Here is a 27,778-nt window from a genome sequence, read left to right on the forward strand (position 1 = left end):
AGGATGGAGACAGGGAGCCTGGATCTGCTGGGCGACCTGCACAGGCCCCTCCGCATCTCCAGCCTCCGACCTGCAGGACACCTCTGGTCACTGCAAGCTCCCCACAGCCCACAGCCCAGGGAGGGGCTGGCCAACGGGGCCTCCAGCCCTGCCGCACTGGGGTTCTGCCCATCATCTGGGGTGTGAAGAACAGAGCGGGCGGCTGCATTCAGAGGCTGCCACTTGGAACCCGAGACCTTGACCAGACCTCACTGCCAGCTCCGTGCAGGAGTTAAACCCTGAGTCACCCAGACCACCTCCAGCCGCAGCCCTGCCCTCCTCCCGCCCCTGGGCAGCTCAGTGACGCCGTGCCGTGAGCGTGGGCCTGGGTTCCTGCGGGCTCCACAGGAGAAGCCGTTAGGTCTCAGCACGACCCTTTCCTGGGTCTGAGCAGAGATGCTGGCTGTGTCCCCAGGGCCTGGCACACGCCCGGCGCACTCCCTGCCCCTCCCAGGCTGAGGACAGAGGGGATGTCGGGAGAGAAGGACTCACACACACGGTGCTCCGAGCCCGGGCTAGGGGCTCACCAACGGGAACGATGTGCCTGCCCTGAAGGCTGCACTAGCCGGCGGCTGGGCTGTGCCCGCCGGCTCCGCCGCTCACAGCTCCGTCACCGGGGCGTGTTCCTAACACTGTGTCCACGTTGGCAAAGCTGGACCTGCCGCAGGGACCCCGGAGCTGAATGGGGTCACAGGTCAGGCCCCACGCAGGGACGGGCCGTGGAGGCTGCTCAGCGGGACGCAGGCCATCCTGTGGGTCAGGCCACGTTCACGCCCGGAGCCCCCGAGGCGGGAGTGGCTGCCGAGGTCACCGAGCAAATGGCTCCGACCAGCAGCAGGGAGGAAAGGCTTCCTGGAGGGTCAGGGCTGCAGCCAGGGGTGACCTTTCGGACTCATCCGGGACGGGGCTCGGCCCCAGCCTCCGAGGGGACGGTCAGGGCCTCTCCTTCCTGTTGACCTGGCAGCATCCCCGGGATCCGGCCCGTTCTGCCCAAGCTGCCTGCCACGGAGCCTTGGGCGGGGCCGCTTCCTGACCCTCGGCTGGCGCTAGGGGATTAGGATGCTCGCGGGGCCTTAGTCGTCACGGTGACTGTGCAAGAGGTGTGGCAGAGACCTCAGGAGACGCAGAGGCCCCTGACTCAGGAGCACAGATCCCGGCTCCTCTCTGTCTTCAGGACACCGTCCGCCCTGCACACCCCAGCCCGCCCCGGGTCACGGAAGCGTCCACCGTGCGGGGAGGCCCAGCACCCAGCATGTGCTCAGTGGAGCTCAAAGCACTGCAAACACACGCGATCAACCTGAGAGTAAACCGCCCACGAATGTCTCCTCAGCAGCCTTTCTTCCCCTTAAATGGATGACAAGGTGGCAGACCCCCCTTACCCCCCACCCCACCCCCACACACACACACCCCAGCTTAGCACCCTCTGAGCCAGGCTCCGGGCACAGGACTCATGCTCCAAGCATCCTGCCGGGGACTCGCTGTGTAGCCAGAGATGCCCCCATCCAGGCTTCCCTGGTCCTGCCCTGAGCAGCTGGAACACTCGCAGGCCATCAGAGACCGAACAAAACCAATGGGGAGGAGGCTTCCGGAACAAGGGGCCTACCCCGGGGCCCCAGGACCAAAGGTCGACATGCTGGCCTCACAGGCAGACCCTCGAGATGGTCTGGGTTTCACGGCGGCAAGCTGGGGCCAGGGTGGATTCAGGAACCTGAGTCGCCTCCCAGACCAGATGCCTGTGAACCGAAAGGATGTGCTCCGTTCCCGTCCCGCACGCACGCCACAGTGGGAAATGCTGGGTAAGCCAGCTTCATCTACTGCCCCACCGCCCACGGCGGTCCAGGCACCTCCCCCGGGGGTGGCTAGACTGACACAACTCCCTCCATCCCCAGAGAGAAACCATGGTCCCACGGGACTGTGGGGGCTGACAGGTCACAGTGTCAACGGTGGTATTCGTGAGTTTCTAGATGCCTCAGGAAAATTCAGGGTGTGCCTGCTAGCCCTCCCTCCTGACCGTGTCTCAGACCCAGGGCCAGGGGCCCCACACAGCCAGTGTGGTCGCCAGCAATGGGGGAAGCTGGCCAGACAGCACACAGTATCCTGCCCCTGCCTCGTTACACGCTGCCCCCGGTCCTGGCCTGTGGGACCTGCCCCTCTGGCCCGGCAGCCTCACCTCCAAGAACAGGTGAGATCCAGGGAGTATTCAACAAGCAGCCAAGTCCCACGTCCACATAGGGATGCGGGGGGATGGAGGTACACAGTTACAGAGCTCCCCTGCTGCTCCCCAAGTCTCACACCCTTTCCCACAGACCTGGGGACCACGGGCTCCTATGCAGACTGCCCGGACAGCAGCAAACACTGGCACAGCCTCTCTTGGGTTTGCTGTCTTTTTACCCCACAATGCCCAGGAGACCCGGGGAAAGGGACAGACTGCCAGTTCCTCTGCAGGAAATCAGGGCTCAGAGAGGGTAAGCCACATGTCCAAGGTAACAGAGCAAGTCAGCAACTCTTTCCACGCCCCCCCACTCACCCCACCGCCCTGGGTGCCTTCATCAGCATACCTCCCCACACCCCTGGTGAGCCCCCCACCCCACCCCCAGGCTGCCTGGGTGCACAGGGGGCCAACCCATGAGCATATGCCCGGGGACCTGCTCCCCCAGCCCCGATCAGCTCTGCAGCTGCCCGGAGGCCTCCGTGTGTCAGAGCAGACATGGGCGGGAAGCAGCTGCACCTGCACCAAGCTGGGCCGGTCCCAACCCCCAGACACAGTGCTCCTGGCCTGTCTCCGCCCCGGTTCCCGGCATCTTGCTCATCAGTCCCATTCAGGGCGCTCAACAAACACATTGAATAAATGACAGCGGCACTACCGTTGGGTCCTGCTGTGTGCCAGGTGCACGTCCCTGACCTGTGCCACATCCACACAGGGATGTGGAGGGATGGACACTGAGTGTCCCTGAGCCCACCTAGCACCCCAGGAGGCTGAGGCTTGAAGTCACACGGCCTCCCGGCACATCCCAGGGCTGCTCCTCCTCCTCCCCTGCTGAGCAGGTTTCAGGGTGTGCCACGGGGAGGCTGGGGGGACACTGAGGCAGGGACAGAGGCAAGGGCGCTGCCTACCACAGTGGGTATCCAGACCCTCTGCTATCATCTCCTGGCCCGGCGTCTCCCAGGCACCCTCTAGGGGGTGGGAGGAATGCACATGGCCAGGCACCTCGGGCTCAGGACGGCCTGATGTACAGGCCTCCGCCCCGTGGCCTGGAAGCTCCTCCAACTCCACTCCGTTTGTCGCCTGCAATGAGGGCTTCATAAGAAACGGAGAAGAAGGGCCGTGTTCTGGGCCCAGGTCAGCAGTCGCCCTCCTCCATGCAGTGGGCGGGGCTGGGGGCGAGGGAGGGTGCCGTGGGCGTGTGAACACCAGAGTGGTATAGACCGCATCCACTGGCACCCACATTGCTAAGTGCTCACCCCGGCCCAGAGCTTGCAGAAGTCGGCTCTTCTCTTAGGAGGAGCGGGGGGGGGGGGGCACCATTGCTATTAATAGAAATAAAATTGTCCCCTCTCCCAATTGCAGGCGATAAACTCGCCAACGCACCAATGCCCAGCAGCGTGAGCATTTAACTAAAGGGCAACAGCAAAAATAGAAGCTGTGGGGAGGGTGCTTGTACGCCACTGAATGTGACCAAGGGGAGCGAGGGTGTACGGATGGGCTGTGGGGTACACTCACACTCACACACATACTCACGCAGACACATACTAGTACTCCTGAGACACATAAACACACACACTCTCACACAGACACATACTCCTGTAGACACATAAACACACACACATACTCTCACATAGACACACACAACCTCACGTGGACACACTCTCATATAGACACATACACACACACTCACACAGACACACACAACCTCACGTGGACACACTCTCCTATAGACACATAAACACACACACTCTCACACAGACACACATCCTCACGTGGACACACTCTCATGTAGACACATACACTCTCACACAGACACACACAACCTTATGTGGACACTCTCATGTAGACACAGACACACACAATCTCACATAGATACACATAATGTCACACACTCAGTCATGTAGACACACAAACACACTCTCAAACAGACACACACATAGACACACTCATGTATACACACTCTCACAGACACACACTCTCATGTAGACACACTCACGTAGACACACAGATACACACACTCTCATGTAGACATACACATGTAGAACCACGCGCGCGCACACACACACACACACACACACACACATACTCCTTGTACCTACCCGCCTGCCCCAATTGCATCTTCCCTACGTCCACCTCCTGCTCCCATCCACGCAGACACAGAGCCCTGGGCAGTAAGAACCTCCGGGTCAAGGCTAGCGGCTATGTGTCCTCTCTCCTCAGCTTCCCCTGTCATCATCCTCAGCTCAGTTAACCTGAGAAGCTGGTGGCTGAATCCACAGTCAAGAACCAGGACTTGGCGGCAGGATGGGGGCCTCCTCCTGCCAGCTAACCTTACAGGACCCACAGAGTACCCACAAAGGGCCCCGGGTGCCCTCAATGCCCATTGGGAGCCAAGCAGCCACTGACCAACTCACCCCACTCTCCTGTGAGCCTCCCAGAACGCAGCCCCAACCAGCCCAGAGCAAGACAGAGCAGAGAGGCAAGGACGCAGGTTGGGGGTGGCTGCAGAAGGCCTGTTGACTCTCAGGGCCCCGCCCGCTGAGGGGCTGTGAGTGCAGGGCAGCTATGGGAGGGGCACACACCTCTCCTGACCCTTACCATCTCTTTTCTTTTAAGTTTTTTTAAATTCTTTTTTTTTAATCCTCACCCAAAGTTATGTTTTTTTATTTCTTTCTTTAAAGAGAGAGGAAGGGAAAGGGAGAGAGAGAGAAACATTGATCAGCTGCCTCCCATACCAACCCCGACTAGGGATCATCCAGGGATCAAACCCCCAACCTGGGCATGTGCCCTGCCTGCCCAGGAATTGAACCCGAGACCCTTCAGTGCACGGAACGACACTCCAACCAACTGAGCCACACCGGCCTGGGCGACCCTCACCATCTTCCTCTTACTATAGGACACTGAGGCACGGGGGTTGTCAGGCTGTCCGCCCCCGGTGCCTGAGGCAAGACCCCCTGCCCACCGCCATCTGGCTCAGGCTCACACACGGCTCCTGGTGTCTAAGCTGGCGTGGAGGGGGGAGGGGGAGCAGGGCACAGAGTGACCCAGCGTCCACTGTGTGAACCACACACACCCTGAGTGAGTCACTGGGCGGGGCCGGCCGGCATCTGGGCGTCACATTCCTGGGGCCACTGCTGGAGAGCAGACACCTTCCAGGAACTCAGCCATCCATCCCGCGGCCGGAGCCTCGGGGACAGGAAGCAGCAGGCCTGACCCAGGCCCCCCGAAGAGGAGGGGCCAGGCAGCTCGAGTGTGGTCCTGGGGTGAAGCCAGAGTCCAAGCGCCTCGCCTGGCATCCCCTAGTCATGCACAGGGCACTCCCGAGTGGGCAGTGGGTCCCAGACCAACAACAGTGCAGACACGGCGGAGGGCAAAGCAAGAGGGACTTCGGACGCTGCGGGAGGGAGCGGCGAGAACTATGACAAGAGGAGGCGGCATCTCGGCCGCAGCTTGGCCAACAGCAGGATTTCCCCACTGAGGGAGGACAGGGAAGGGGAAGGCACCGGAGGCAAGAAAACAGCCATGCAAATGCCTGGAGCTGTTCAGAACCGCTACCGGCCTGGGGTCATGGAAGCTTCCGGAAGAGATGGAGAGAGGTGTGGAGGGAGTCAGGAGGGATCACAGAGCGCCGTCCACTCCATTCCCCAGAGGCTGGATGTGAGGCTGCGGCTCAGGGCCCTGCAGGGTTGTGCGTCAGGGAAGTGGTCGGGGGCCATGTATGAAGAACATTCCAGAAGGACAGAGTGAAGGCTGGAGGTGGTGACCCTGGAGACAAGGAGGCCGGAGCTCTGGGAACACTGGAGCGGACGGGAGGGGCAGGTGAACCCACCGTGCGTGGCAGGGAAAGACCTGGGCAAGGCAGAGTGGACCGAGCCCAGTGCACAGGCGCCGATGACGCCTGCCAAGCTGGGCTGGCCCCCGCGGCAAAGGGTGCTGCCCCTGAAGTCACACTGCAGGTCTCTGTGCTGGCAAGGCTCCAGGCAGGAGACAGAGCAAGGCACTCGGGTCTGGGGTCGGGCCTCAGTCCCCTCCTCACAGCCCCCCCTCTGGTGGGCAGAAACCCAGTGACCTGCCCGGAGGGTCTGCCTCCTGGGCCTGGGGCACCCACCGACCTGGCCCGGGCAATTGCGTCTTTAGTTTCGTGGGCCCATTCATTGTCTGCAATTCTCTCGCCCGCCCACACCCCGGCTGAAGGAGGGTTTCCAGAGGATCGCTCCAGGGGCTGGCAGACAGATGCCCCATCAGCGGGACCTGCTGCTCAGGCCTGGCCTCGCAGCCAGCAAGGGGCGGCCGGCCGACAACCCTCTGGAGATGGCCTGATTGGAGCAGCTGTTCAGACTGAGCGCTTGACCGTGTGGTCACACACAGCAGCTGGTCGAAATCGTGGTCTTCATCACGGCAAGGCCAGCACCTTGGAAACCCTCGTGTGCCCCTCCCAACAGGCGTGAAGGGCACCTGGGTGTGCCAGCCTCCCCCGGAGGAAACGGAGGCTCACAGAGGTGGCAGGACTCGCCCAAGATCACGGTGCCAGCGTGGGCAGAGCCGGGTGCTAACCTCCTCCTCCACCCCACGCCACCCCACTGCCACGCTCTGCCCCCCACGTGGCCGCATGTTCACCGTCCTGGGTAATGTACCCGAGAGAGCGAGCTGCAGGGGGGATTCTGGGAGAGCCCAGGGGGAACACGCATCCCTTCTGAAGTCCCCGGGCGGGTGTCCATATGACAGGACAGCAAAGGGCCACTCACACCGCTTTTCGAACGGCCAATGATGTGATGAGCTTCTCAACACCTCACAGGTAGAAAGGTGGGCGACTAACCAGAAGAAAACTGCGCGGCAACATTCGTGTTCCAGAAAGTGTGTCTTGGAGAGGATCCTGAACCAGAGCATGGCATTGGGCAAAAGCTAAGGAAACCTACATAAACTGTGGACGCCAGAGAATACTCCTGTACCAATGTCGGCGCGTTCATTGCATCACCAGGAGGCTAGTGATGGGGGAAATGAGGGACAGGGTTTATGGAACTCTCTCTCCTCAAGGACTTTGTAAAATAAAAAAGGCTCTAAACAGCAAAACTCAATTTAAAAAGCGTGTGTGACAATTCTATTCATGTCCTAGGATCTCATGCAAAGGAGGGGCCCAGACAAAGGAGGGGCCAACTGCTCCCCACTCCCAGTGAGGGTCACACATCGGGGGACCCAGGACCAATGAGGACGGCTGAAGGGCTTGCAGGGGGCGCTGTGCCTCTCGGATCAAACCACAGGCAGAGACGACATATGGACGGTGGGCACGCTGCAAAAGGGAGACGCCGCGTGGCTCCGGGGCCAAGAAATTCCAGAAGGAGCGTCCACCAGCACGCAACTTTCAAGTCCACATAACGGCCCCACTGCCACCCGCCCCAGAGAGGGGAAATTCACACTCGAAGCTGGACGGCTCCTGTCTCCTTAACGCGCACATTCCAGCAGCCGGTCCTCCAGGGAAGGCAGCACACACACCAGTCACGGCTGGCATCATCCCGGCCATCTGGGTGCCGAGGCTCAAGGTGGCTCCTTTTCCACATTTTCTACAATAAACAGGTTTTGGGAGAACAGGTTGCTGCTGGGGAAATGCCGACGCGGGGCCCCGGACGCCGCGGGCTGCAGACGCAACGCCACCCAGCTCGGCCCCTTTCTACACAGGACCTTCTACACGGGCTGCTGGTTCTCTGTGCCTCCGCCTCCTCCTCTCATCACCAGGAAACGTAAACGCTTTCCTTTGGTGAGAGGCAAATGAGTGCATGTGTAGCAAGCACAGGCACCTGTTAGCTGCTATCGTTACTCCCACTGTTCCATCCTCACAGCCCGTAAGGGGGAATGTGGGTCACCCCATGGGACAGAGGCTTAGGCGAGACACACGGTGGCCGGTCTGGGACCCACGACCACAGCTAAAGTGCAAGGACGCTCCCTTACACCTGCCAGCGAGTGGGCCTTTGCCAGCCACAGAAGGGGATGGGTGAGTGGGAGGAGCCAGTGCTCGAGTCCCTTCTCCCCTGGACCTCAGGCCCCCCTGAGGCCGGGAGACGCCCCTCAGGGCACAGGGCCAGGGCAGGCCTGCCGCCTGGCAGCCTCCTTCCTGCCCCCTGCACAGGGCAGCTGTCCCACTCCGGGCAGGACTCTCTCTCCAGCTGCTCCTGCCTGCCCTGGGTGATGCCCAGACCAAGCGGTAATGACTACCCCGCAAGCTGCTAAGGCCCAGACATGGGCAAGGCCGGAGGACTTCAGGGTTCCCTCACAGATGAGGCCTGTAGAGGGGTTCCCGGGAGAACCAGGCCCCTGACTCCTTCAGGTCTCCCGCAGACTCCCCAGGGTGCACGCGCACACACACACGCGCGCGCACACAGAAGCCAACTCAGAGAGACGCCAAACCCCATCTGTCTCCCGATCAGGGACAAGCAGGGTGCAGCCTGGGGGGCAGGGGGGAGGGAGGGGGGAGGAGGCAGGGACGCAGTGGTCAGCAGACACCAGGGACACAGGTCCCATCTGCCACGGACACCCCCCACAGCTGGTGGCACTCCACCACACACAGCACAGAGCCGAGAAGGCCCGGGTGCTGGGCCCCCCAAAACTCCCCTCTCCACTCAGTATACAGGCGGGAAACTGAGGCAGAGGGATGGGGCATCTGTGACATCCCATGGGCTTGGCGGCCTGATTTCCTCATCTGTGCCATGGGGCCGATGCCAACCTCACCCGCCCACGTACACCCTGGCCCAGGGGCCCCGAGGAGTCCTTCCGGAGCCCCTGGATGGTAAGTGCCTGCATTCTTAGGACGCAGTCTCTTTAATGAGGCGTCATTCCCAGATGCCAACTCCTCACTCTCTCCCACAGGCATTTCCTTGTCTGAGCTGCTCAGGACATGAAGAAGAACAGTGATGTGCTGGCCAGGCGCCCCTCCCCTGCCCCCCAGCCCCTGACAGCTGCCCCTCCCCTGCCCCTGCTGCTGCTGGCCCAGGTCCCCGCAGCCCCAAGTGGTACCAGGTGCCTCGGGCTGGCACGCCACAGCCAAGCCCTGCAGCCCAGCAAACCCCTAGAGCTCTCGAGGGTCCCTGTCTTTCTGGCCCAGGGCAGGGCTGGGAGGAATGGTCCCAACAGGACGGGAATACGCAGAGCAGTGGCTGAGATCCCAGCCAGGCTCACTCGCCCCTTGAAGACCACCCGCCATTCCCCCACCAGGGCAGCTGCCCCACCAGAACCTCCCGTTCCCCACAAATTCCCTCCTGAGCCACTGGAGGCCCTAAGCCAGCCTAGGAATCAAAAGGATCAAATCCAAGGACAGGAGAAAGGGCATCGAGGAGTGCCAACACGGCTCCCCTTCAGGAGGGGCCGTGCAGCCAGTGCCCAGGGGTGCGGACCCCGGCCCCACACCCCACTGTCAGTGGGTGGCACTCTAGCCTAGAGTCCCACCCACTGTGGTCCACAGCCGTCTGCTACAGGAATAAACAAAGCCGCACTCCTTCCCGCAAGCCCCTGCTCCCCAGTCCATGTGTCCCCTCCACTTGCCTTCGGCCTGCAGCTCACCCCGCCACCCCTCACTCGAAGCCCCTCTGCACACCCAGGCCTCCCAGACCATGGTCTCCAACTGGGACACCCTTCCCACTTCTTCCAGCTGCAATCAGCAAACCACCGACAGGACGGGTGAGGGGTGAGTGGGGATAGCGGACGGGGCTTCCCGGCTGGCACAGGACTCCCCATCCCCGCAATGGCATCTAGGATGCCAGCCAGCGAGCTGATGGCCTGGCGCTGCCCTTACGCCAGTGCCCAGACGCCCACCAGCTTCGCTAAGGCAGCAAGGCATGCGCAGGTAGCCGGAGAGAAGGGAGTCCACAGCCCTATTCGGAAGTCACGGAAGTCTGGTCTGCAGCAGCAGGGAGGAGGGACCCAGGGTGCAGTTCAAAAGAACATTCGAAGGCTTTGCTGTTTTCATGCTGCTCCTGCTGGCGATGGCGGCTGCGCTGGCAGCGAGAGCTGGCCCGAGAGGCCTATGGCGGGCAAGCAGGGAAAGCGAAGCCTCCGGGCTGGGTGGGGTGGGGCGCGGTGGCAAATGATCCCTCCTGGCTGCTGCCTCCTGATTCTGGGTCAGATCACTCCCCACCTGGGCACGAACCTGGGCATGCACCTGGCACCTGGCACCTGGGAGGTGAGGGCCCGGGTTGGAAACTGGGCCACGGTGGGTCCTGAGGGCAGCAGAGACGCAGAAATGTCCAAAAGCCCTGGTCCAGATGGAGGGGCGGAGCCGTGGGCCTGGTCCAACTGCCTCATCTCACAAATGAGTAAACTGAGGCCCAAGAAAAGTGAGAGCGACAGAGGCAGGAAGGAAACGAAGGAGAAGCCCAGGAAGCGAAGATCTGCATGAAAACATCTACCCGACCCTGAACCCTCACATAAACACAACTTCACGAAAGAGGCGGGGGGGGGAGGGGGGGGGGGCTGACTGAGGGCGGAGGGGGGGGGGGGGGCAGGGGGAGTGGGGGTTGGTGAGCCAGAGCTGTCATCCCAACCTGCTGAGAACAGGCCTGCATGGAGTTCCTTACCAAGAGCACCCATTAAATTCATTTTTTTTGTAATATATTTTTATTGATGTCACTGAGCAAGGGAGAGGGAGTTGGAAACATCAATGAGAGTCATTGATCAGCTGCCTCCTGCAAGCCCCACTCTGAGCATGTGCCCTGACCGTGACCTCCTGGTTCATAGGTGGACCTTCAACCACTGAGCCACGCCAGCCGGGCAAGTTCATTCATTTTTTTATTTCTTAAAAGCCACGCTCCTTCCCGCAAGTCCCCGCTCCCCAGTCCATGTGGAGGGGAGCCCTTCAGGGAGGGGGCTTGCTCTACCCCCTCTTGTGTTTTTTTGGTCTTTCCTGGCCCGGGACCACTCTCAGCCTCTGATGAGAGCGCTGGGTCCTGGCCCAGGAGAAATGCGCGAGTGCAGTCACACCAGGGCCCCGGGGTTCCCTGAGGCCCGAGTGACCCCAGGTGCAGGAGTCCGTGGGTCCGTGCTCAGCTGACCCTGAGCTGGCCCAGGCTCTCCCTCCGGCCACAACCCCCATCCCAAAGCCCCGGGCCTGAGGCCCCAGCCCCGCCCGTGCCACAGCTCCCCCGGGCCCTCCTGCTCAGTTTGGGTTGCACAAAAACAAGGGGTCTTTTCATCCCACAGGGTTTCAGCCCCACACACTGCGAGCAGCTCACGTTGCCCATAACCAGGCCGCACTCACGGGAGCAAGGTCTTAACTCCGTGCAAGGGGACTAAGGATGCAGGGGGAGAGCAAGATGGGGCGGGGACCTTGGCGGGGGGGCGGGGACCTTGACGGGGGGGGGGGGGGGGGCGGGGGGCGGGGGGGGGCAGGGACCTTGGCGGGGGGCAGGGACCTTGGCGGAGGGCAGGGAGCACTCCCAGGACCTCGGACCCACGCGGGAGCTGCTGTCTGCGCAGCTGTCAGCAGGAGGAATCTGAGGGAGGACAGAGGCTGCAAGGGTGGAGGCAGCAGGGAAACCAGCCCCCAGGCCAGGAAATGGCCCCGAGACAGCAGGAGGAGCAGGGGCCCTGGGATTGCAGGGGGTGCTGGCACCTCCACCCAGATGGCTCCTACCTCATCACACTGGCCTGGTATTCCAGAGTAGGGTGGGTTAAGTGGGCTTTCCTGACCCTCCCTGCCAGCGCCTTTCCCAGGGACAGGCCGCTGTCCTGCTGTGGTCTCACCAACGTCACCCTGACCCCTTCACCACCACAGACACAGCTGGAAGAATGACAGCAGGGCCAGGCCCAGGGCCAGAGCCCCAGGTGTGGCTCGTACTGGCCTCATCCGCCAGGGATGGCTAGAGTAATGGCTCGCAGCTGTACCCAGGCAGCTCACTTAACCCCGAGATGAGAGACTGCCCGCCACCTGCCGCGGCCACCGCCTCAGAGAGCAAGGAGCACAGAGGGCAGGGGGAGCCATGCCCAGAGCTGCTAACTGGAGTCTGGGCCTCTCAGGGTGCTCCCCACATGGAGGGGAATCAGGGAGGGGGTGCTGGCTGGCTGGTGCCCATTCCCTACTACCCTGCACCCCCCACTGTTTTAAAACCCATTTGTTTTCTGATCCTCGGGCCTCCTGACCTCAGGTAGAGGGTAAGGAGCTGGGGGCTGGGGGCAGGGGTGGGCTGTGTGCGAGGAGACCTCAGGGCCCCCGGGGAGCCGGGCGGCCTCTCCCAGAGGGTTCCAGCACAGACGTGGGAACCCACACAAGGCCCCCAGCAGAGGTGGCACCCGTGGCTGCGGGGCAACCACCACGACCCTGCTCCACGCTGAGCAGACGAGGTGACTGGTCACACAGCCTGTGTCTGTCCCACTCCACAAGCTGACCTAGGCCTCAGGGGAGGTGAGACTTCAGGGTGGGGAGGGAGAGGGGAGGGACATCCTGCCAGCAGGAGCCCTAAGGGCCTGGGGCAAGCAGGGCCTGCGGAGGTCCTGGGGCACGGGAGGGGTCCCTAACACCACTGCTCGGCTCAGCGCTTCCTTCTGTGGGCTCGTCTGTCACAGGCCTCACCCACCCAGCCTCCCACAGCCCGGAGAGGAGAGGCGTTGTCCGCGCGGTGCTGCCCCACAGAGCTCTCTGGAATGATGGGAATGTTCCTTCTCTTCGCCATCAACAAGGTGGGAAGCTCTCCCGAGGGTCAGTGCCACCAGACATGGAAACCTTTCGTGGGACTTCATCATAGTTAAATCGAACTGGACCCCTCCGGGCTAGCGATCCTTGGAAGGTGGTCACCGTGAGGCGGCGGGTACAGGGGCACAGGTGAGGGGAAGGGGCCCAGCCCAGAGCGCACGGTCAGCAGGATGGTAACCGGCAGGACCTGGGAGCCTGGGCCGTAGGTCAGGAGCGAGAAGGAGAGACAGCCTGGGTGCTGCGTGTGGGTGGCGCGCCCACTGCAGGCAGGAGGCGGATGGAGGCTGCTGGAGGCTGGGATCAGGGAGGCCCTGTCCAGAAGACAAGCCCGGAGTGGGCAGCACACACCACGGAGGGGTCGGGAGGAAAGAGGCCGCTGGACGAGCCAGAGTGGCCTTTCCAGGGTCCAGGGCTGCGTGGGGCCAGGAGGCAGCCAGCCCTCCACGCTCCCTGGGAAGTGGGTGGTGAAGGGAAGGATGGAGGGGCAGGATGGCAGAGGGAGAGGATAGTGTTTATTGCTCTGGACTAGGAAACAGGAGCCTGTTTGCAGGGGAAGAAGGAGCAGTCAGGAGACAATGGTGGGGGGAGGTCCCCCAGGAGGTGGGGGGAAGGGAGCCCTCGGTGGCCAGGACAGGGGCACCGAACGAGGGAGAGACTCGCTGTCTGACGTCCTGTCCCGTATGAAAGCGGTGTGTGCACATTCCAGAAAATGGGGAAAACACAGCAAGAGGAGCGGAGAGAGGGCAGGGCGGGAGCTCCCATTGTCCTCCCAGCCACGGGAGATGGGAAGCGACCAGAAAGCCGAGCCTTCTGAGAGCCCGGCGCCGGCAGTGTGGCCGGAACCCCCGACAAAGGGCCACTCCCAGAGCGGGCTCATTAGGGACAGGAGACGTGCAGCGCGCTGGGGACACCGGCTCGGCCAGGGCCGGCACACAATCGGGCCCTTGTGGGAGGCAGGGCGGGCGCTCCAGCCTCTGATTCCAAGACAAGAGCACGCCTCCTTGCCTTACAGCCGGAGACAGATTGGGGGAGACAAAGAGATGCTCCCCTGACAGTGGATGCGCTATTTTTGGAAGTGGGTCGGCTCTTCTCCATGGCTGCCGTCTCGCTGCCACTGGTCCCCTTGAACGCAGCCCAAACAGGCCCCCACCGGTCGGGGCGGCCCAGCATCCCGCCAGGGGCCGGCGGGGGGCGTCTGCACGGCCTTGCCGGGTCTCAGACAGCTCCCAGGTGTGGAGGGGAGCCAGCCAGCGGCGGTGCTCAGGGCGGGGGTAGGTGCTCAGGAAATCCAGGGCCAGGCTCAAACCCCACTTCCCACGGCGGCCGGCGGCCCCACTGGGCGCACCAAAGCCACCTCCCCAAGCGTCCACTCACACAGGTCGGCCAGGGGACACCGCACACGGCCGGCTTCTCCCTCAGAGCTAATGTCTGCTGACACCAGCCTCCCCTGGGCCGGCCAGCGGTCAGGGCCTGTGTGGGGCAGTGTCTGCCTTTCTCCTGGAGTTTCCATTCCCACAGTCGCTCCGGCTGCCCAGGGAAGCCCTACAACCGCTGAAGCCTCTGGGACCACTGGGGCCGCCTCTGCGGGCCCATCAGGCGCTGGCATATTTTGGAGTTCCTAAATGATAGCTAATATGCAGCCGAGATTAGGAACCACTGACAAAAGCAAGTGTGGGGGAAGCGAGCCGTGACCTCCTGTTTCACAGGTCAGTGCTCAACCACTGAGCCACACCGGCCGGGCATGTGTGTGTTTTTCATAATGAAGGGGAAACAGGGAAGAGGGGGAGGGTGAAAGTCGAGTTAGCAGCTGAAGGCCATTCGATGCCAAAGGGAGCCCGTGCAGAAGAAAGGCAGTTGTGGCCAAATACATGCCCCGTCCAGTGCTTCCTGCCCACCACCCCGCACCCCAACATTCCCTGAGCCCCTGCTACGTGCCAGGAAGACGGACCCTGCCCTGAAGAAGGTCGTGGGCTGGGGGAGACAGGACAGCACCCCGAGGAAACTCAGGTCCCGTCCAAGTGGCCCTGTCCCGGGCAAACCCCACACCGGGGAACCGGAGCTCCGCGCCCTCCTCTGGCGCCAAACCTGTGACACAGTCCGCGCACGGCGATCGCGTGGCAGAGGCCGGTAATTCCATCAAGGCTCTCGGTGTGGCTCTGCACAAGGCCAGGCTGGCCAGGCAGGGGTCTCGGCCTCCGCCAGGGCCGGGCAGAGCGGAGCCTGTGCGCCACGGGCGGCCACATCACCTCCACTGCCCAGGGCTCCATCCTGGGACCTGCTCCCAGCCAAGGACCGCCACCAGGCAAGAGACCCAACCACCCGCGTGCCCGACAAGAGGCAGGGGGGGCAGAGCCCTTCCGCTGTGGCTCTGTCTGTCGTGGGGACTCTGAGTCACGGGGCCAGAGGGGCCCCCCATTTTACAGATGGGAACGTGAGGGCACAGGGAGAGGGAGCGGAAGATGCTGGTTCTGTCTGCGTGGACCAATCCACAGAACAGTGCGGGGGGACCCTACTGTGCCCACAAGACCCCAGCTGACGGGGGCCCTCTCCAGCCCAGCAGGTAATCCACATTTACTAAGTGGGGAGCAGAACAAAGGGAGGGATCGGCTGCCTCCTGGGCTGTGTGAAGGGCCTGCGCGGGGGGGGGGGGGGGGGGGGGGGGGGGGGGGGGGGCAGGAGGGATTAAGAAGTACAAGCTGCCAGTTACAGTCACACGGATGTAAAGTCAGCTCGGGGAATAGAGTCAATAATTCCTAATCACCCATGTGTGGTGTCAGGTGGGTACTAGACTTACCCAACTGATACACCAACTATAATTGAAAAATAAATGTTAAAATCGTAATTTTAAAAAATGGTTTAAAACTAAGAGGAAAAAAAAAGAGAAGACCGGAGCTGGAAGTGCCCGCAGCTGAAAAGGCCCAACCCAGGGACTTTAGGGGGGGGCACAGATGCAGCGGGAGGAGCTAACAGACCCCCCCCCACCCTGGCCCTGCCCCACCCCTGGCTCCCAATCACCAGTCGCCCCACGGAGCCAGCTGTGCCAGTCCACTGCCCACCATATGCCTGGGCTCCAGCTGTTCCTGCCACCACGCCCGGCCTCTCCCTGCCCTCCTCTGCCTGCACCAACCTGCTCCACCTCAAGACCTTGTCAGCTTCCAAACCGCCTCCCCCACTCGCTCACACGACCTCCCAGCACCCTAAAGAGGTGGACAGACAACCAGGCACTACTGAACGTGAAAGGGGATGACAAATTGTCGCCCGGGGAGGCGAAGGCACCCAGGCAGCATAGGCTCCAGGGCCACCTGACGGGGCTCCTGCCCCCGCCCCCAGCCCCACCGGCCTGGTGGGACCTGGCCTCCTCAGCCCAGGCCGGGGTCATGGGGCCCAGCAGGGCTCTTCCCTGTTATGGGAAGCCCGTGACATAAGACACCAGGCCAGGCTGGTGCCTTGAACCCCCCATGAAAGACAGTTTGGGAACCGGCCCCTATGCCAAGGCTGGAACTCAAGAGGACGGGCCTGGGATGCACAAGCTCAGAGACAGACAGAGGACGGACTGAGGGCCCAGGGGGGCTCCAGCGCGTGTGGCCAGGCCGGGGCATGTCCCTCCCTTTCCTGTCCCCTCTAAGGGCCTGTCAGGCTCCGTGCAGCGCCTCAGGCTCTCCCAGCATCTCCTCTACTCTGAGATGCCATCCTCATCCAATGAGTGAGGGACCTGGCCCGCCCTCCTGCCTCCTGACACTACGCTGACTCCAAGACACACTCACTGCCCAGCAGAGAAGGGAAAAGCCCATCTTTGAAATCAGGAAACAACAAACAACAAAGGGGCGAAGGCCTCCGGGCACAGCAGGAAGGAGGAAGGAACACCCCCCACCCCCACACCCCATCCCCCAGCTCCCCAGGGCTCCGGCTCTGCAGCTCCACTGAAACCTCTCTGCAGGGTGAGCTGGAAGCTTCCAGAATCAGCACCTCCTATCTCTCTGCTCTGCCCCCCGAGAGCTGGAGACGGGCAGAGACTTGTCCCCGAGCAGGCACCCATCACTGGGGGACCCGGCGCCGGGACTGCCCCAACCCTCCACCACCTGCCCTGCCGGCAGGGGCCAGGGCCGTGCGTGACGGTGACCGGCTTTGGGTGCTTCTCGAAGGGGGACCATTCTCGGCTTTTCACTAGCAAGGGGGTGTCACGTTCCCTTAGCAGACAAGCTTGTTCCTCAGCCACCAAGCCTTTGGGCAAGCACCTGGGGTCCCTCGTCACCGCCAGGGAGGGGGAACCACTCCCGTCCCAGCTCTGAAGTCTCCCAGTGGCCCCTGCATGGAGCCAGGCCCTGACCCTGGGAACCAGGCTGTCGGCGGGCCACACCTATTCTGTGACCAGCTACAGGGGCGGCTGCAGAAGGCATGTCACGCCGGGTGCGGTCCTACCTGCCCTCAGAGGTCAGAGGTCAGAGGGCAGCTACCGGGGCTGGGGCAGAGCTTTGGAGCAGACCTGGCTGGTCTGAGTCTGCAGAGAAGGTTCTCTCACGGCCGCTGTCCCTGCGATGGCCACCAAAGAGGCCCCAAGCCTCCCCCGCTGCCCCGGCCCAGCCTACCCCAGGACGCACACCAGCCTCAAGCTCCCGCACCGCCACTCCCCAGCCAGGCTTCCGGAATCACTGCGAGGGGCACTCAGAACCAGACAGAGTCGGTCACTGCGCTTCCCTTCCCGCTTCAGGGCTCATTCTCCCAACAACCTGGCCCGCCCTCCTGCCTCCGGACTCCATCCACTGGTCACGACGCGCACAGTCAGGTTTCCGAGCTACGCGGGGTGTCCCACTGGGCTCAGCGACGCCCCCACCCAGTGTCCAGGCCGCTGCCTGCACCCCGCCCCTCACAGGCAGCTCCCCACTCCAGAGGGAGCATGTCTGCCCGGACCTCTGTGGGTGCTGATGTCTGACCCACTACAGCTCTGGGCTGTGCCCTTTGGGCGGCACAGCGCTGACGTCCTGGGGCTGACAGCCCCCCTCCCCCCACCGCCTGGCAGCAGCTCCCGGCCCCAAGGCTTCTCTTCTCCCGGCTCAGCATTCCAGTTCTTTCTGTTCCCATGACAGGGCTTCCAGTCCAGGGCCTCCCCAGCTCGCCACACAGCTGGGAGCGCTCGCCCAGGCTGGGGCCAGCGCATCAGCCCTGCCCAGGCCTCCCTCGCCCGTGCCTGCTGGATGCCCCCTCCTGCCCTTCAACCAACAAGGGCTCCTTTGGCTCGGACACCAGGTGGGCACAGGGCTCCCCACACAGGTCCCCTACGCTCACCCCAGAAGGCAGTGTGCAGGGGTGCAGGTGGCAGTGGAGGTCACTAAACCTACCCTTTAAGGCAGGGTATTATTATCCTTAGGACACAGGTGAGGAAACAGGATTAGAAGCTCAGGGAAAAGAGGTTAACCGAAGAATTTACTTATTTTTAATTTAATCTTCTTTAAACCAAAAAGTTTATATGCACGTATGCATAGCCCATAAGAACCAACAAGAGTGCAGTGAAGGCCTGGGTGGAGCAGGAGCGGGTGGAGGGAGGCCAAGCGGTGGCGGGGGGTGTATCTGTAACACCCTCGACAGTGAAAAGAAACCAATCAGGTCCAGGGAGCTGCCCTGCTCACGCAGCAGGTGGCCAGGCCAGGACCACCCTCCCCCCCCGCCCCCCACCCCCACCAGGTCTCTTGACCTGGAACCAGAGCCCTAACCATTTGGCGGCCCTGCCCCTAAGCACACCAGCACTGAGTGCGCCCGCCGGGCGGAGGGCATTAGCGTGTCCAGACGCAGCTGCACTTCAAGGCTTAAGCACATAGAACGCTGCTCTCCCCTCGCCCCCAAGGCTGGTCTCAGCTCCCCACTTTGCAGGTGAAAAAGCTGAGTGAGGCCCACAGAGGGCCAGGCCTCCCTGCTCTGCGCTGACGCCAGGACAAGCCTATGTGGAAAGTCCCGGGGGGAGGAGGGTAGGGAGGTGGGGGGTGGGGGGGCAGACTATCTTCCACCGTGTTCATATCCTAGGAGCTCAGAGACCAGGGCATGGCGGGCCCCCAGCAGAAGGAAGCCACCCTGACCGAGTGAGGGAATGACGCTCCAGAGGTGAGGAGAGCTGGGCTGAAGGGTTGAGGGTTCAATTCCAGTCAAGGGCATGGACCTTGGTTGCAGGCTCGATCCCTGACCAGTCAAGCGCCTGCGGGAGGTAACCAATCGACACATTTCTCTCACATCGGCATTTATCTCTCTTTCTCTCCCCCTCCCTTCCTTCTACTCTCTGTAAAAATCTATGTAAAAAATACCCTGGGGTGAGGATTAACAACAAAAATAGAGGTGAGGAGGTGAGGTGAGGCTGCTCCGAGTGCCAGAAGCCTGGGGGCGCCTGCCTTCTCTGTCTTAGCTCTGTAGGTTCAAGCAAGAAAAGGGGGAGCCAGGAGGAGCCTGAGGGTCCCACTTCTGCAGAGGAGCTGCCACACCTTTGCCACACGTGTCCCACCCCTGGAGCTCCCTCCCTCCTGGCTCTGTGTCCACCCGCAGGTCCCGGGGCCCTGCCAGGACCAAGCTTGGGGGAGGCCATCCGCTGCTGGCGGGCCTCCCTTGAGGGTCCCTCCAGTTCTCCCTCCCCCCCCCACCCCCCCACCCCCCCCACCCCGCCTCTGTCCCAGCCCAGAGGGGCAGCAGGCACTGGGCAGGTGGCTAATCTGACACAGGAGACCCAAGACTGAGCCCAGGCCCCACCACCAGCAGCCCAGTGGGACCCAGAGCAAGTCCCTGTGCCTCTCCAAGCCTCAGTTTGCCCATCTCTGATATGGGACCATTTGGGCACTCTGAACAGAACCGAGCTGGGGCTGGGAAGCTCTCTGTGGTCAGCTGTGAAGTGCTGGGCACCCCCTGGCCCTTCCCTGGGTGCCTGCCTGTGAGCTCCTCCTGGGCAAGGCCAGCACCCGCTGCTGATGGACGGTCAGCATCAGCTCGGGAGGGAGGGGAAAGGCTTATCTAACCCGCCCATTGTCTTCATGACCTTTGCTCCGGGCTAGGCTGGGCTTCGGAAGAGCCTCCTCAGGAGCCAGCCCTGCACAGGAGGCGCGGAGCTGGGTGGCCCCTACTCGGCCAGCGTGATCTATCTTTTTTTGAAGGCCAGGACCACCCCCGCTTAACCCTCCCTTTAAACCAACAAAAACACAAGCCAGAGAACAAACCCATCTTATTTTGAGAAGCTCACATTTTAAATCCAAACTTTAAAAAGTAAATAGGGCTGTTCGAAGGCACGCTGGAGGTCCCGGTTCCCTAAGTTAGCTCAAGGGGCACGGCCCAGGGGTGGGGGAGGGCCCGGGACTGACGGACTGACCGACTGACGGATTGACCTGCACAGGGACAAGCTGGGGAGAGGGAGGGGGCATGAAGGATGGGGGAAGGGCAAGGGAGAATTGCTGGAAATGCTTTTGTTTGAAACCTCATCAGTTCAAGGGACAAACCTGACTTGCTGGCCTTGGGGGTTCAGCTGCCTCAGTTTGCCCCACTGGATCAGAGTAAGGAGCCCTGAAGTCCAGACTCGAACTGGCCCTCAGTCAAAATCATGGGGAGAAGGGGGAGCCATTTGCATACCCATTCAGAGCCCCACCAGCCACCCCGTATGGGCCACATCCCACCTCAGCCGCCTGGGGCCTTCAGGGCACCCAGCCAGCTGCCAGGTACCCCGCAGCTCCCAAGAGAGGACCAGAGGGTCCCCATTCCCTGGGCTCATTGGCAGGTGCAGCCAGACACAGGCCCAGACGCAAACATTCAGATGAGCTGCCTATCTAAACAGCCAACAGTTGTAAAGAACACTGGTCTGCTTGGCGAGCCCCCAAAAGGGTCCCTGTGGGTTTCTCAGGAGGAGCCTTGGGGAAAATATTCCCGACGAGGATTCGGGCAACTGCTGAGACCGGCCGTGTGCGACCTGACTCCCTGGCCCTCCCTCGCCCTCCCGTGGGAAGGGGGCCCTCTGGCTTGCACTGCACTGCATGGAAGAGCAGAGGCGCCGTCGAGTCCAGTAACTTGCAGAGAGAAGAGGAGGAGTGGAGACTGGATTCGAACCCCAGATGGACTGACCCCTCCAGGGAACGGGGTTATCAACCATCTGTTCGGTGGTCCCCGATAAGGAAGCGACACTTCCCAGGATGGGAGAAGAGGGGCAAACCTGGGTCAGGAATCCAGAATAGGGAATCACCATTGTCTGCTGATAACGGTATCAGCCAACATGACAGCAGGCCAGAGAAGCAAGCCAGCCCACCCCTAGCAGGAGAGCCGCCCCCCGGGGGGCCCGGTGCCTGGAACAGAGACCCTTCAACCTCCCTCAGCCGGCTCTTCACTCAACTTCAAACTGCAGGTCTGAGGACAGAAAAGGCATTGCTGTGAAAAGGGCCTTTCCTGGTTTCCAGGCGTCCTATTCATGTTGGGAGAACATCTCAAGGCCACAGATGACTTCAGAGACACAACGAAACAATGGCAATCCTGTCTGGAACTGAAATCTGCGATAATGACGCTGAACAGGTCGGTTACAGCGTTGCCATCACCGTCCGTGGCAGTCCTGCCCCAACTGTGCAAGAGGCTTGGTAAGGGGAGGGTGGAGGGGGGCATGGGCTCTGCAGGAAACCCTACTCCTCAACCCCCACCCGCCCCAGTGGGGTGGAAACCCTCAGGTCTAGCCCAGTCCTCCACTCCTGCATCCCTGCCAGCTACAACCCACAGGCTGGGCCAGACAGGTTCCGCGTCAGACGCCACCAAACTCCCCTGCAAATATGCCACGACACTCAAGCACCTCAGCGCCCTGCAGAGAGCCACTCTCGCCAAGTGCCATCAATGACACAGCGAAAAGCCAGCAACATCTCACTCCCCAGCCACAGGACTGCGGCAGGGCCCTCCTTCTACTGCACTTGGGGAAACTGAGGTTCAGACATCTGACCCTCCCAAGGCCCCCCCCCCAGAAGGTGAGGCCAGAAAGGCTGGTACAAGGGCTCCTCCGAACTCTCCAAACCCTGAAACCCCAACAAAGTAAACACCTAACTCTGAGCTACTGCCACTGGCCTTAAGGAGCTTGTGGTGGGAGGTGGGGTTGGAGACAGAGTTACCGAAAGTAACCCGAGTTGTAGCCGTAGATTGCTAATCAGTAACAAAATATCCCTCTCAACCCAGTCCTGCCCTGAACTCACTGGCTGGGAAGGTAAATAAAGGAAAAACTGTGCTACACTATAGCACCCCATCTCCTGGGTCCAGTTCCCACCCCAGGCTCCACCCCAAGGCGCCTGCAGAGGCCGCTTGGCCACCAAACCAAAGACAGAGCGGCCCTCCCTGCTGAGGTTGTCACTGCGGGGAAGAACAGTCACTTAAGGCCGAGTACATTTTCTCTGAACTAGGAAAGCCTTTAAAAGAACCAGAAGGGCCCTAACTGGTTTGGCTCGGTGGATAGAGCATCGGCCTGCAGACTGAAGGGTCCCAGGTTCGATTCCAGTCAAGGGCATGTACCTTGGTTGCGGGCACATTCCCAGTAGGGGGTGTGTAGGAGGCAGCTGATCGATGTTTCTCTCTCACCGATGTTTCTAACTCTCCATCCTTCTCCCTTCCTCTATGTAAAAAATCAATAAAATGTTTAAAATAAAAATAAAAGAACCAGAAGGGGCCCAGCCGGTGTGGCTCAGTGGTTGAGCGTTAACCTATGAACCAGGTGGTCACAGTTCGATTCCTGTTCAGAGCACATGCCCAGGTTTCGGGCTCCATCCCAATGTGAGGCATGCAGGAGGCCGCTGATCAATGATGCTCTGATCAATGATGCTCTCTCTCATTTTTTATGTTTCTTTCTTTCCCTCTTCCTTCCTCCCTAAAATCAATAAAGAATATATTTTTAAAAAAGAACCAGAAAGGGCTGTTTAATCTCCACCTTCGGGCGTATAGCTCAGGTAGTAGCGATGGCCACCAGAACGGTGGAACTGGGAGCCAAGCCACCAACAATGTGGGAAAACAGGGAGGCAGGAGAAGAGACAGCTGGGAGGAGGGCCCCTAACCAGAGGGCTGGGAGTGGGTGGCGCTGCCCTGCTCCACAGACCCGGCTGGGGCTTCCAGGCACTGGGCCAACAGTCGCAAGGCGTGGAAGACAGTAGCTGAGCTTTCCTGAGGCCAAAGGTCCTCCCACCCACGCCCTGCCACCCAGCTCCCTGGCACTTCCTGTATGGCACCAACAGTGTATAAAACCCTGCAGGAGCTTTCTCTCCACCTCCAATCTCCCAGGCAGGGGTCATCGTCCCCATTCTGCATGCAAGGAAACTGAGGCACAAAGAGGAGCAAAGCCAAACATACGCACCCCGCTGGCAAGTCTTAGACCCTCTGTTGCGAAGGGGCCAGCCGCCCTGAGCTGTGCCGGGAGGCTCTCGGCGAGGGTCCTCCCGCCCAGCGCCTCCAGGTCTCAACCTGGCTGCCTCGTGCTCCTCCCCAACCAACGAGCAGCACCTGGAGGCCCAGGCTTCATTCCAGGCCCCAACACACTCATGATCAGCTCAGGTTTGGGGCAGCCTGTTGCTCCCAATCAGAGGGAAAATTCACTGGCGCTATAAAGGCCTTTTTTTTTTTTTTCCTGTGAGCTTCCGGCTCGCGGACAGGGATTTCCAAGCTGAGAGCGGGCGCCCCCGGCCAGCCCTGCAGCGCCGGGCATTCACACCGATAACCCCGCCGGAGGAAAACTTTTCTGGGGTCTAGCGGTCCCGTCTGGCTGCGGATGAGAAGCTGGGCAGGGCCACACCTCCATCACTGGACCAGAAAAACACCACCCAAAGCCCTAGCGCGGTGGACGCGACACCCCCCGGCCCGGAGTCCGGGACGCCAGCGGGAGGAGAGGCGGGGAGGGGCGGCCGCCGCGGGGAGAGGGGCTGTGACCCGCGCGGTCCTTACCGTGCAGGCCATTGGGGATGCTGCGGTGGTGCGGAGGCGCCGACAGGTCGTCCAGGGACCTGCGCGTGGCTACGGTTTTGCCGTCGGGGATCTTGTGCGGCCCCGGGGGCAGCAGCGGGGGCGGGACGTGGTGGTGGTGGTCCGGGCTGCCGCCACTGCCCGCGCTCGACGTGCTGCTGCCGTCGCCCACGTCGCGGGCGCCCGTGCCCGCCGCGCCGCCCGCCAGGGGCCCGCTCAGGCTGGCCTGGCTGTCGATGGAGCTGCGGGAGCCCGCGCCGCCGCCCCCGCCGCCCGCGCCCCCCGCCAGCGCCGCGCGCTCCTCGTCCAGGAGCAGCACCAGCTCCTTCAGCTCCAGGTTCTCGCGCAGCAGGGCCTCCTGGCGCGCCTCGAGCTCGCGCAGCTTCTGCTGCGAGCGGGCCACCTCGTGCCACACGGCACCAGCCGCGTGGCGCCCGAAGCGCTGCCACTCGCGCGCCAGCTTGCGCCCCTTCTGCCGGTCGTCGTCCAGGAAGCAGCAGAGCTCGCGCAGCTCCTGGTTGTCGTCCTGCAGCCGCTGGTTCACGTCCTTGAGGCCGCGGATCTCCAGCAGGTGCTGCTGCAGCCGCCGGTTCACGTCGCGCATCAGGCCGCCGTGCTCCAGCATGAGGCCCACCTTCTCGCCCTCGGCGCGCCGCAGCCGCCGCGCCAGCTCCTCCTTGCTCCAGCGCAGCAGCTCCTCGTCCGGCACCTGGCTCAGCTCCTCCGACGCCGCCGCCGCTGCCGCCGCGGCCGGGGGCTTCGCCATGGCGGGGCCGTCACCGCGGCATCGCCCGCGCCCTCGCCCGGCCAGCGCTCCCCGCGCCGGGGCTGCGCTGGGCCGGTCCGCGCGTGGGAGGGGGACAGGCGGGGGCGAGTGCGGCCCGCTCCGCGCCGCCTGGCGTGTCCTCACGCAGCGCCCACTCGGGCCGCCGGGAACCCGCGCGTCTGCGGATTCGGCGAGCGCAGATCGCGGCTGTGTCGGCGGCCGCCGCGCCGGGTGCTCTCCGGGCTCGGGCGAAGCAGGCGGAGGCCCGCCCCCGGCCCCGCTCCCGGAGCCCCAGCCGCCCCGCCCACTCCGGGCGGGGAGGAGGCGGGGTACCGCACCCCGGCCCCGCCTCCAGGGAAAGCGAGGGGGCCGGCAGAGGCGCGGCCGGGCCCTGCCATCCCCCACCGCGGTGCGCTCGCCCGCCCGGCGCCCAGCCAGAGGCGCGTTCGAGCCGCGGTCCCGCCCTCCTGCCCGTGCAATTGGGCCTCGCCGAGGGTGTGCGGGAGGGGCGGGGCGCACGCGGGGGCCGCCGCCGAGATGGTACAATCCACCCATTGGGCTGCCAGCACTGCCTCCTCCCGCTGGCGGTTCAAGTTTCTGCTCCGGGAGGACGCGGCCTGGGCCAATCCCAGGGCTACAGGGCGCTTTTAAAATGCAGGTACAGTGCGGGGAGGGCGACGGTGGGAAAGGTAGGGCTGGGCTTCCCTTAAAGGAGACGCGCGGGAATGAGCGCGAAGCCCCTTCTCCAGCCCGCGTGCCCCGCCCGCCCTTCCCCGCCCCAAATAAACAAACACCGTTGACCCCGAGGACAGGTCCCCTTCTCCCTCCCGGGGCACCAGAGTCCAGCGAGGTCTGAGCCACGCCAAACAATAGAACTCTGACATGGGGTCGCTCTTCCGGCGGCAGGGCGGCTTTGTCCCCTGCCCTGCCCCCGGCTCACCGCCCCCCGGAGCGCGCAGAGGGGCTGCGTCTCCGCTCCACCCGGGGTCTGTGGCTCCGGCGTCGGTGCGCCCGGAAGGTCAGGGCCTCGCCAGCAGGGTCTCCGGAGCGACGTCCGTACCCTCTTCCCTGCCCCAAGGGGGCGAGGGCGCCGGGAACGTGCGCCCCCCTCCCCCGCCCCTTGCGGCTCTCAGAGAACCGCTCCCCGCCCACCCGGCCGCGCGTCCCAGGGACTCCGGGGAGAATCTACGATTCTCCGGGTGGAGATCATTGGAGCCTTAACGCCGGGGTTGCCGGGCGCGGAGGCGGCCGCAGAGCCCCCTCCCCCCCGGCAGCTGCGCCCCTTCCCACAGCCAGTGAGTCTGCCTCGTTATCTTCGTGTCCCCAAGCGCATTTATGGCGCGTCTGCTGGGAGAGGAGCGGAGGGGGGCGTGGATCTCCCGGGACCCGCCAGGAGATAAATAAAACCCGCGTTCTCGACCGTGAACGGCCACAGCCTGGAGCGCGCGCCAGCTGATGTCCCCATTTACAGCCGCTCAGCCATTCATCAGCCACTACCAGCACCTACTCTAGCTAGACCTGTTCTAGTCCCCCCCCCCCCCCCCCCCGCCCGCCCCCACCACCCCCACCACCACCACCACCACCAGGGCTTCTGCCGAGGACGACAGCAGAAGCCACTGCTCTCTGAGGGAACTTTGCCCTCTGAGGAGAAGGAAAGAGAAAATAAATGAGTTAACTATGAGGCTGTAGTAAGTGCTGTGCAGGGGATTAGACAAGCTGCTGCTGCAGAAAGTGATAATCAGTTACTTTAGATCCTGGAGTCAGGGAGGACCTCTGACCAGGTGCATCTAATCTGAGATCTGAGCAAAAAGAAGGACAAAGATAAGAGGAAAGGGCACTCTCGGTGGAGGGGAAGCTAGTGCAGAGGCCCCGGGGTTAGCGGCCTATTCAAGGATGGCCAGTGGGGCTGGGAGTGGGCCAGGGGAGCGGGATGAGCGATGAGGCCAGCGGGGCCAGCTCATGCATGATTCTAAAGCAGCTGGGAAAGCCATGGGGGTTTGCAGGAAGCAACATGACCCAGTTTGCCTTTTAAGAGGCTCACTCCAGACCATATGTGGAGAAGGGATTCGGGGGAGGGGAGTGAGCACAGAGAGGCCCAGATTCCGGACCTCCTTCCCCACCCATCGGCCCCTCTTTGCAGGTGGATGGCCAGGAGGGGGCAGAGGGAGGTGAGAGGATGAGCCTCGAGGGCACAGCTTTGAGGGTTAAGCCCCAGGGCACTGGGGGTCCCCCACACATGGCCCAGGTGAGCCTGTGGAACCAAGGGCCCCCTGGCACCCCTAGCATCCCCATGGTGCAGCAAAGACAGTGCTAGAGATGAGGCTACTGGGTGGTTTGAGAGGAAGTGTCTGCTCCCAGCACCATGGCTGGACAGGCCTGGGCAGAACAGGATAGGACCATAGGAGGTGGCAAGGGCCCAGAGCTCAGACAGGCTCCTGAAGCAAAGCCAGAGCCACCAGAACCCAAAAAAACCCCACATCCCCCAGGGCCCAGCAAGAGGCACCAAGCCCCCTAGAATATTCATGGCCCAACAGACCCAGAGCCCTGAGCCAGGATCTCAGGAATATCAAGAGTCTGTGCTTATTTAGCCTTCGGTCATGAAAGCCCTGGCTTGTCATGGAAACTGTAACAGCAGATCATGGACCCCTAACACTGATCCTCTCCGTGCCTAGTGAAAGTCGTTGTGGGTCTTTTTAAACACCAAGGTGCACCCCCACTCCTCTACTTGTTTCCCAGAATCTCCCAGGCTGTGTGTCCATTTAAAGCCACACTAATGTTTCTGAGAGCGGGCTAGGGCGAGAGCTGGTAAAGAGCAGATAAAATATTCCAAAACGCAGGCTCTGTGAACCGGGAAACTGCAATACACGGGTGGTAAGTGATTGTCTCCCCACCAGGAGGGGAAGGGGCTCTCTCATCCTCCGGCCTGGCTGGGACCCTGAGCACAGACTCCAGCACAGGCACCATCTGGTGTTTGCTGAGTGAATGTGGGTCCCTCCAGTGCATGACCAATGAAGTCTGAGCCCCTCATTTTGACGGTGAAGAAACAGCCACCAGAAGGTCACATTCATGGCCCAGGGTCACTTTCATTCATTGGTTGACTGAACACAAAAACATTACATGTGTCTTTATCCACATACTAGAGGCCGGGTGCATGAAATTCGTGCACTGG

The 27,778-nt window shown here is 62.3% G+C and overlaps 1 protein-coding gene across 2 annotated transcripts in view; it reads right to left on the reverse strand.

The window, feature by feature from the left end:
- Nucleotides 1–24,857, reverse strand: part of CCDC85C (coiled-coil domain containing 85C) — a 69,650-nt gene extending 44,793 nt beyond the window's left edge. For both annotated transcript variants that reach the window (XM_070412912.1, XM_070412903.1), the window contains exon 1: nucleotides 23,826–24,857. In XM_070412912.1, coding sequence (XP_070269013.1) covers nucleotides 23,826–24,609 — 784 coding nt within the window. In that variant the 5' untranslated portion in view covers nucleotides 24,610–24,857. The remainder of the gene's footprint in view (nucleotides 1–23,825) is intronic.
- Between the last annotated feature and the right edge of the window lie 2,921 nt (nucleotides 24,858–27,778).

This window comes from Myotis yumanensis, unplaced genomic scaffold (genome assembly GCF_028538775.1).
Source record: "Myotis yumanensis isolate MYYU_CA2020_CCGP unplaced genomic scaffold, mMyoYum1.0.hap1 SCAF_1, whole genome shotgun sequence".
Taxonomy (NCBI): domain Eukaryota; kingdom Metazoa; phylum Chordata; class Mammalia; order Chiroptera; family Vespertilionidae; genus Myotis; species Myotis yumanensis.